At 37.1% G+C, this 9,811-nt stretch overlaps 1 protein-coding gene across 1 annotated transcript; it reads left to right on the top strand.

The window, feature by feature from the left end:
• The first annotated feature begins 977 nt into the window (after positions 1–977).
• On the top strand, positions 978–7,962 carry LOC109068913 (complement factor H-like). Its single transcript, XM_042712458.1, has 10 exons — positions 978–1,128; positions 1,325–1,492; positions 1,584–1,689; positions 1,798–1,874; positions 2,052–2,234; positions 6,296–6,472; positions 6,606–6,779; positions 6,912–7,085; positions 7,217–7,390; positions 7,955–7,962. Exons 1-10 carry the CDS (start codon positions 1,059–1,061, stop codon positions 7,960–7,962), a joined length of 1,311 nt encoding a protein of 436 aa, XP_042568392.1. The 5' UTR covers positions 978–1,058.
• Positions 7,963–9,811: the final 1,849 nt, after the last annotated feature.

Raw genomic sequence — 9,811 nt, 5'->3', positions numbered from 1 at the left:
TATTGAGTAGAAAATGATTTTTATTTTTTTTTTTATTTTTTTGTTTGGATATTGATTTTTGTTTTTGTTAAACTGTTTTTTTTTTTCAGTTGAGAAAAAGTGAACCGATTACATGTAACAAGTTGATGTAATTTAAGTTTTTACATTTATGTAAATGTAAACCGCATTTTTTGTTTGTTTGTTTGTTTTGTTTTTTTAAGAAGCCCTGTTTTGAAAGTATTCATTGATTGTGCCAAGATTCAGTTAGCACATGCCAACCATTTGCACATAAACTAAAGACCTTTGAGTTTAACATATCAGTGTTTACCAAGTCTACACTGCAACATCTAGTAAATTACATCCAACTTTTAAGGTTAAAATCAACATTTTCTTTTTCATTGTGAGATAACGAGGATCAGCAGGTCATCTAGGAGACAACAATTTAAGCAAAGACAAACAGGTGTCAAACTCCTCATCTGTCTTCTGTCTTTTGTTTATCAGTTCAAAAGATTGCTCAATTCTAATAAACACATTTCACAATATATTGGCAGTTACAGATATTTTGCAATGCTTGTACTATTGCAGTGTTTAAAGGCTTGAATGTGTTGTGGATCTTCTCTCGTCTCACTCATTTCTAATGGGACAGATTCATTCATTACATAATGTTCTTCTTGAATCAATCACATAAAGTACATTAAACCAGTTAAAAACATCTAACAGGATTAAGCTGTAAACATGACAATTATTTTGAAACCTGCACTTTGCTTCCTGTTCATACAGTATGTTACATACATTTGACTGAAGAAGTTTGATTTCTCTAAGGTAATTTTTTGGTGTGTCCAAAAGGACAAACATGAGTTGCTGCATCTAATTTTTATTCAATTTATTTATTTATTTTATGATTTATTTTTAACAGGAAATATTGCTTTTGCACAGAGAGGTCTGGTGTAAGAAAGTCTTCTTTTTGACATACAGTAGGTAAATTATTAACTTGTTGATCCCCAAGCAGGCAAGAGTTTCAGAGGCAGACCAAAAAACATAACAAAAAAGAGGTACAGTACTTGTGACCTGAGCTCAAAATGAGAGTTCCTGTAAAACTCCTCACCTTTAGCTTCTGGTTGTTTTTCTTAAATTGTTCCCAATGTCAAGGCAAGTGATTTGTTGTTGCTGTTGTTGTTTATTTGAATGTTTTTTTTATTAAAATTTTATTGACTTTAATGTAAATGTTATATTTAGTTTTCAAAACATTTATCTGACCTTATGTAGCTTTAGAGAGTGTTAAATAGTGTGTGTTCTTGAGCATTTAATAGACAAACAGTTACGTCTTTGTGTTTGTTCTTCTCAGAATGTCTTCCAGAGGACATTAAATATGAAAACACAGAGCTAGCTGCGAAAGCTTCATACGCTGATGGTGAAACAGTGAGAGTGAACTGCATAAAAGGTTATATCGGCTTGTATAAAATAAAGTGTGAAAAAGGAGAATGGAAGACATCCATTGAGCGACCGTGTGCAAGTAAGAAAATTATCAATACAATGGCCGCATAATTGTTCGAGTTATTAAATCAATGTTATCATTTAAAGTAAAACTTGTTTGATTTCTGCAGAGAAGAAATGTAGTAATCCAGGCGACATAGCAAATGGTGATTTTAAACTTACAGAGGGGAAGGAGTTTGCTTTTGGAGCAACAGTGGTGTATACTTGTAAGAACGGGTAAAAGTGCTTTATGCTTTTTTAATTCTCTTTTTTATTGTAGGAAATGTATACTGTCCTCATCAGATTGTTTTTACTCCTGTACTTAAAAAAACATTGTGTTCACAGATATGAAATGACAAGCAGAATCAATCATCGTACCTGCACAGCTCAAGGATGGGACAATACTCTTCCTGTTTGTGAGGGTACGATTTCTTGAAAGTCACTGTTCTTCCTTTTTATTTATTCTCATTTAATTTCTTTCTGTCATAGAAGAGTGCCTCATAATTTATATATTTATTTATATTTAAATAAAACTCAATATTTATTTTTGAGTGATTGGTTTGTTGGTTCATTTATTTTCATATTCATATTTTGTCTAGCTATAAAATGTCCAGCTATTCGCACAGACGGGGATGTAACAGCATCAGGCAACACAGAGAAGGGACGTTATGGTGATGTTATTCACTTTGAGTGTGTATCTTCTGACAAAAAGATAGACGGAAGTAGTGACATTCACTGCAAAGAGAGTGGAGAATGGAGTGACGTTGTTCCAACATGCAAAGGTGCAGTCTACTGTTTATTTTTCTGTTTATCTGTATCAATGATCACAGTCTTCTGTGCTTTATTCAAAGCACCAGTTTAATTATTACATGTTAGATATAACATGCACAGCACCTGTCATATCAAGTGGACATGTTGTTGAGCGAATGCCAGAATACCAGAAAGGTGCCATATTAAAATACAGATGCAATCCAGGGTCCAAGCCCAGAGAGGGAATCCCCAGATGTGCTAAATTTGGCTGGACTCTGAACCCCGAGAATGTGATGGTAGTAATCCATTGTTTATTAATTAATTTGGGTGGTTGTTTTTAATTAATTATTTTTATTTTTTCACAATTTGAAAAAAAAGTGTTCACACAGTAACTGAAACTAAAAATACACTGGAAAAAAAAAAATGTTTCATTCATCCAATTTAAAAAAAAAATTTGGGCAATGATTCACATCTATATTTTTTTTACTTGAGTCAATGAAAAATAAATAACTTGCCCTAAATAATATTTTCTATGTTCCATGAAATCTATTTTAGAAAACCTAGCAAAGTATATTTTTCTTGTTGAAGAAAGTCAATTAATTGGTCTAAACAAAAATATATAGATGAAAAAAAAAAAAATTGATTTTAGAGTGTTTTTTTTATGTTGTTTGTTGTTTTTTTTTATCAGTTTTGTGGGGGATATTATAACTTTTAAAGCATCTCAGAGTCAGAGTCAAAGTAGCTTTATTGTCATTTTATTTTTATATAGTTATTTTTAAGTTTAGTGTGAAGTGGATTTTTACAGGGTTTTTGTGGTACATAGGTGATATGTAGGATGGGATGAGTGATGGTAGGTTTGTTGTAATTCCAGCTCTATACACACGCAATGCTAATGGCTTTAGGAGTACAGTGTGCAGTTTAAATGTCTGAGATAGAGGGAAGGGGGACCCTGATGATCTTCTCAGCTGTCCTCACTATCTGCTGCAGGGTCTTGCGATCTGCGATGGTGCAGTTACAAAACCAGACAGTGATACAGCTCCTCGGGATGCTCTCAATAGTCCCTCTGTAGAAAATGGTGAGGATGGGGGGTGGGATATGTGCTATCCTCAGCCTTCGTAGGAAGTACAGACGCTGCTGTGCTTTCTTTGCCTTTTTTTTTTGGTGTTGGTGTTGAGAGACCAGGTAAGATTCTCCGCTAGGTGAACACCAAGGAATTTGGTGCTCTTGACTACCTCAACGGGGGAGCCATCAGTCTTCAGTGGGGAGTGGTTTGTTCTGAGGAATGATTGTGTTGAATGTTGAACTGAAGTCTATGAACAGCATTCTTACATAACTTTATTTTCCAGGTTGGTGTGAGGTGGTTGTGGGTTAGTTGGTGATGGGTTCTTTGGGGTGGTACGCAAACTGAAAGGGGTCCAGTGTGGGGGGCAGCAGAGACTTGATGTGCCTCATGACCAGCCTCTCAAAGCACTTCATGATGATGGGTGTGAGTGCGACGGGCCAGTAGTCATTGAGGCAGGACACTGAGGACTTCTTAGGCACAGTGATGATGGTGGAGGTCTTGAGACACATAGGGTCAATGGAGCTGCTCATGGAGATGTTAAAGATGTCAGTGAAGACATCCGCTAGCTGGTCTGCACATCCAGTACTCTGCCAGGAATGCTATCTGGACCAGTAGCCTTACGTGGGTTAACTCTGCGCAGAGTTTTCCTCACATCATTCGTGAAAAGAAGCAGTACTTGGTCATTGGGAGGGTTGGTGATCTTCTTTGCCACTGTGTTGTTCTGGGCCAAAAGTGTGCATAGAAGTGGTTCAGCGCATCTGGGAGGGAGGCATCATTGTCACAGGCAGGTGGTGTTTGCTTGTAGTTAGTGATGGCCTGGATGCCCTGCCACATGTGCCGTGTGTCTCCGCTGTCTCTGAAGTGAGTGTGGATTCTCTGGGCGTGCACACGTTTTGCCTCTCTGGACAGGACAGGACAGTTTGGACCTCGCTGTTGTTAGAGCAGCTTTGTTACCTGTTCTGAAGGCAGAGTCGTGGGTTTTCAGCAGCGTGCATACTTCTGCGGTCATCCACGGCTTTTGGTTGAAGCATGTAGTGATGGTGTGCATTCTGCAGTTCACTAATAGCCCCATATAGCTCACTGGGTGCCTCGTTAGCTTTAGCGTTAGTGCTCGCACTAGGAGGAATGTACACGTTGACTATGAACACTGTTGTGAATTCTCTTGGTAAATAAAAAGTACTACATCTGACGGTCACAAACTCCACCAGTGATGAGCAGTGACTAGAGACTAGCACAGAGTTCTCACACCATTTCGTGTTGATGTAGACACACAAGCCACCTCCACAAGTCTTACCGCTCAGGGTTTTATCTCTGTCAGCACGAAACGCGGTGAGTCCGTCGAGCTGAATGGCGGTGTCCAAAACTCCATTCGCTGAGCCATGTCTCCGTGAAAACAAAGATGCAGCAATCCCTAAACTCACTCCGAGTAGTGTGTTGAAGTCGAATGTAGTCCATCTTATTGTCCAGAGAGCAAACGTTTGAGAGCAGGAGAGATGGGAGAGCCAGCCGGCTAGAGTTTGTTTTTAGCCTAGCATGGACCCCCGCTCTCTTATTTCTTGTTGTAAAGTTTGAAAACGTTTGAGAGCAGGAGAGATGGGAGATTTTTTTTTAGCCTCGCTAGAGAGAAAACGTTTGAGAGCAGGAGAGATGGGAGATTTTTTTTAGCCTAGCACGTGGTGCTGCTATCTTAGGAGATGGTGTAGGAAGATCTCTTCCATTTATTCTTCCTTCAAAAAAAAGATAGTCATTATGAGGGCTTTGGACCTAGATAGAACAGAAGTATATTCATCCGTTTTTTTATTTATAAGGTTAATTGATTTATACTTACTCTTTGAAACAACAGCTATGTCTATTAAATGTGGTCGTTAAATTATTGCACTCACCATATTAGCGTCACCATTGTCTCTCTTCCGCTGCACTGAATATTCGGCTGAAAATAGCAAAAAAATAATAAGCCAAATAAGTGAAAAGGCCGAATAATATGTACCAAACAATGACTAACGCGATCAAATAGAGGGACGCACTAGTAAAAATTGTGCTGAACTTGTTACTCATCAGTTGCTCAGTAACGTTTTTGTGAATTTTTTAAAGGCATGTGACAATGTGATATGTGCGACAAACATCTTCCCAAATTCGTAATGAGAATCATTTATAAATCTGCATGCTGTTGTCAAAAAAAGCAATGAGATCTTCCTGCAGGTTTCTGCCAAAATAAAAGCTGAGAAAAAGCAACAACTCCATCAACATTCAAAAATGATAGTGTTGTAATTTTACTGTACTTCTGTAAAATAAAATAAAAAAGACAATAATGATGATAATAATAATTACCCTACAACAGCTCTATTAATACATTTATTATAACATTCACACATAGTGTTCAAATTGGGATCTGTGATATATTATAATGTTTTAAAAGAAGTATCTTCTGCTCAACAAGGCTGTCTTTATTTGTACAGTAAATATACATGCCGGATTCAAGTCTCAAAAATGGCCAAAAAATATTATTTTACTAACTTATTACTAATTTTAAGTTTAATTGTGCTATGTTGTTATAATGTCGCTTGAATGTAAAAAAAAAAAAAATAACTTATTATATATATATATATATCTATATATATATATATATATATATATATATATATATATATATATATTTAAATTGTTGTTTTGTAATTGATTTTTTTCTTTGAAAAGCAGGACAAAAAAAGTAAAAAGCACATTTTGGCAATTTAATCAATGCAATGGTGGGAAGGTGGTGAAAAAATTGGGCATAATTGGGGATAAATGTGGAAAAATTTGAGTTAGGTTTTTGGGTTTTGGGCCTTTGTTTCATTTTTTTATTTTTTTGTAAATAGTTTTAATTTTTTTGATTTCTTTTTGAAAACTTTTTCAGTGTAGATTAAACTTCCATTAAACTTGCATCTAATTTGTATTTGTTAAATTCTACAAATTAGGACTAAGTTTTGGTAATTATTTTTGTTTAATATTTTTGATGTTTAATTCTAACTAGTTTTATGGTTTGTTTTACAGAAAACATTTGTGCACCACCTTACATCCCAAATGCAGAGATCGTGGGAGGTCAGAGACCAAAGTACACAATCAATTCAGGAATAGAATATAAATGTAGTCCTGGATTTGAACCAGAGCAGCCTGTACAAATCACCTGTGATTCCCAGGGCCAGTGGACAGAAATACAGCAATGCACTGGTAAGTTACAGTGGTTGCCTCTAAATACGATTGAATGTTGTGATATTAATTATTTTATTTTATTTTCAATCAAATTATTATCTATATGTGTTCTGATGAATTCTAACTAGCATGTTGGATGTTTGTTTTACAGCAATGTGTGCAGCACCTTACATCCCAAATGCAGAGATTGTAGGAGGTCAGAGACCAAACTACAAAATCAATTCAATAATACAATATAAATGTAGTCCTGGATTTGAACCAGAGCAGCCTGTACAAATCACCTGTGATTCCCAACGCCAGTGGACAGAAATACAGCAATGCACTGGTGTGTTACAGTGGTTGCCTCTTAATTCCATTGAATGTTGTGATATTTTTTTTGTTTTTATTTTCAATTGGATTGTTATATAGCAATGCACTGGTGTGTTACTAACTAGTATGATGGATATTTGTGTTACAGCAATGTGTGCACCACCTTACATCCCAAATGCAGAGATTGTGGGAGGTCAGAGACCAAGCTACAGAATCAATTCAGTAATACAATATAAATGTAGTCCTGGATTTGAACCAAAGGAGCCTTTACAAATCTCCTGTGATTTCCAACCCCAGTGGATAGACATACAGACCTGCACTGGTGTGTTACAGTGGTTGCCTCTTAATTGCATTGAATTTTGTGATATTATTTTATTTATTTATTTCAATCAATTTATTATCTATATATGCTCTGATGAATTCTAACTAGTATGATGGATATTTGTGTTACAGCAATGTGTGCACCACCTTACATCCCAAATGCAGAGATTGTGGGAGGTCAGAGACCAAGCTACAGAATCAATTCTGTGCTCGATATAAATTGTTCCCCTGGATTTAAACCTGAGCAGCCTGTACAAATCACCTGTGATTCCCAACAACAATGGACAGAAATACATCAATGCACTGGTATGTTACAGCCTATTGACAATTTTTAATTCCATTGAATGTCGTGATAAAACTTGGTATGGTACAGAAAACCATATAAACCCTTAGTGTAGTTGAAAAATCAAAAGATATGGATATTTAGATCAGGAATTGTGAGATTATTATTTTTTGGCAATTTTTTTTTTTTTAAGTAATTATTTTCAATATCTATTTTCTTTGAAGTACTGGTGATTTATCCTGTGCTACGACCTAGTGAGATTATCAGTTTTAGCCGTTATCTTTTTTTAAATACTTATTCTCTCTAGTGCTACTGTCTTTTCACCTGCTTGAAGCCAATGGGAAGAGGGTTGAGTGATTTTTTTTTTAAATGGTCACAATCCGTGAAACGTGAAATTGCAAAATAAAACAGGGATGATAACACTCAGTCTCTCTCCTCATATGTTTTGAAATTACAGACATTATGAAATTACAGACATATAAATGTCTTAGCGAGTTGTTTTGTTCCTAATGATTCTCTTGAATCACTCTTGTAACAAAATGTTTTGAACTTTATGTGTAAGCAGTTGTATTTTGTCTTTATCATAGATAAGTGAAATTAAACCTGAGAATCCAAATGCAATTGTACTAATAGTTATAATAGTAAATATAATAGTAATTTAAGATGTAAGCAGCGATGAAAGGGCTCTCGCACCGGGGCTAACCGCCACCTGTATTTTGTCTGGAGAACAGCGAACATTGGGCAGTTGGACAATATGCTTATAAAATGGTAAATATTTTGTGCCAAATTTCCTGCTGCCAACAGGTGGCGCTATGATTATAACTGAATATTGGCATGTAGATGTCTTCAAGTTTGGGGCAGATCGGACATTGCACGTTTAAGTTAGTTTAAAACAAGTAATTTCCTGTTGCCAGCAGGTGGCGGTATGATTATAGCTGAAATATTGGTCTTAAGATGTGTTAAGGTCAAGACTCTTATCAAACATGTGAGGATTAGTGCAGATCAGACATTGCATGTTTAAGTTTCGTACCAAGAGACTTTTTTTTAGGTAATGTTCATTTTTTGTTTTACACGTGTGTAACCGATTTTTCGTGCATGTATAATAAAACGTAGCTCGAGGCGCACTCTGTTGACATTTTACAGGTGGTGCTATCGAGCCATTTTGCCACACCCACTTCTGAAACCCATACCAGATGTAAATTTTCACCAGTTCTGATGCCTGTTGTGCAAAGTTTTGTGACGTTTTGGAGTATGTTTGTTTAGGCCCTCAAAAATGCGAGTCACTTTGGAGAAGAAGACGACGAAGAAACGGAGCAATTCCAAGAGTTCCTCGCTCACCGCCGGTGCTAGCGCCCTAACTAAATCAAGACATGAACAGAAGCACTTGAACATGAAAAACACAGACCCCTGAAAAAAAACTGATTAAAATGATCAATCCAAATGCTTTTGAATCAAAAGCAAATTACTGTCTTAGTGCCCTATAACACTTACTGGCCACTTTATTAGGTACACCTTGCTAGTACCGGGTTGGACCCCTTTTTGCCTTCAGAACTGCCTTAATTCTTCATGGCATAGACTCAACAAGGTGTTGGAAACTGTCTTCGGAGATTTTGGTCCATATTGACATGATAGCATCACGCAGTTGCTGCAGATTTGTCGGCTGCACATCCATGATGCAAATCTCCCATTCCACCACATCCCAAAGCTGCTCTATTGGACTGAGATCTGGTTACTGTGGAGGCCATTTGAGTAAAGCGAACTCATTGACATGTTCAAGAAAACCAGTCCTGAGATGATTTGGAGCCTTTGTGACATGGTGCAATTATCCTGCTGGAAGTAGCCATCAGAGGATGGGTACACTGTAGTCATAAAGGGATGGACATGGTCAGCAACAATACTCAGGGTAAGCTGTGGCATTTAAACGATGCTCATTTGGTACTAAGGGGCCCAAAGAGTGCCAAGAAAATGTCCCCCACACCATTACACCACCACAACCAGCCTGAACCGTTGAGACAAGGCAGGATGTATCCATGCTTTCATGTTCTTTACGCCAAATTCTTACCCTACCATCTGAATGTCGCAGCAGAAATCTAGACTCATCAGACCAGGCAATCTTTTCCAATCTTCTGTTGTCCAATTTTGGTGAGCCTGTGCGAATTGTAGCCTCCGTTTCCTGTTTTTAGCTGACAGGAGCGGCACCCGGTGTGGTCTTCTGCTGCTGTAGTCCATCTGCTTCAGGGTTCGACGTGTTGTGCATTCAGAGATGGTATTTTGCATAAACTTGATTGTAACAAGTGGTTATTTGAGTTACTGTTGCCTTTCTATCATCTCTAATCAGTCTGCCCATTCTCCTCCTGACATCACAAAAAGGCCTTTTTTGTCCACACAACTGCCGCTCACTGGATATTTTCTCTTTTTCGGACAATTCACTGTAAACCCTAGAG

Source organism: Cyprinus carpio, chromosome A22 (assembly GCF_018340385.1).
Source record: "Cyprinus carpio isolate SPL01 chromosome A22, ASM1834038v1, whole genome shotgun sequence".
Classification (NCBI taxonomy): Eukaryota; Metazoa; Chordata; class Actinopteri; order Cypriniformes; family Cyprinidae; genus Cyprinus; species Cyprinus carpio.
The sequence above is the reverse complement of the archived record's forward strand: the minus strand, read 5'-3'. Positions and strand labels throughout refer to the sequence as shown.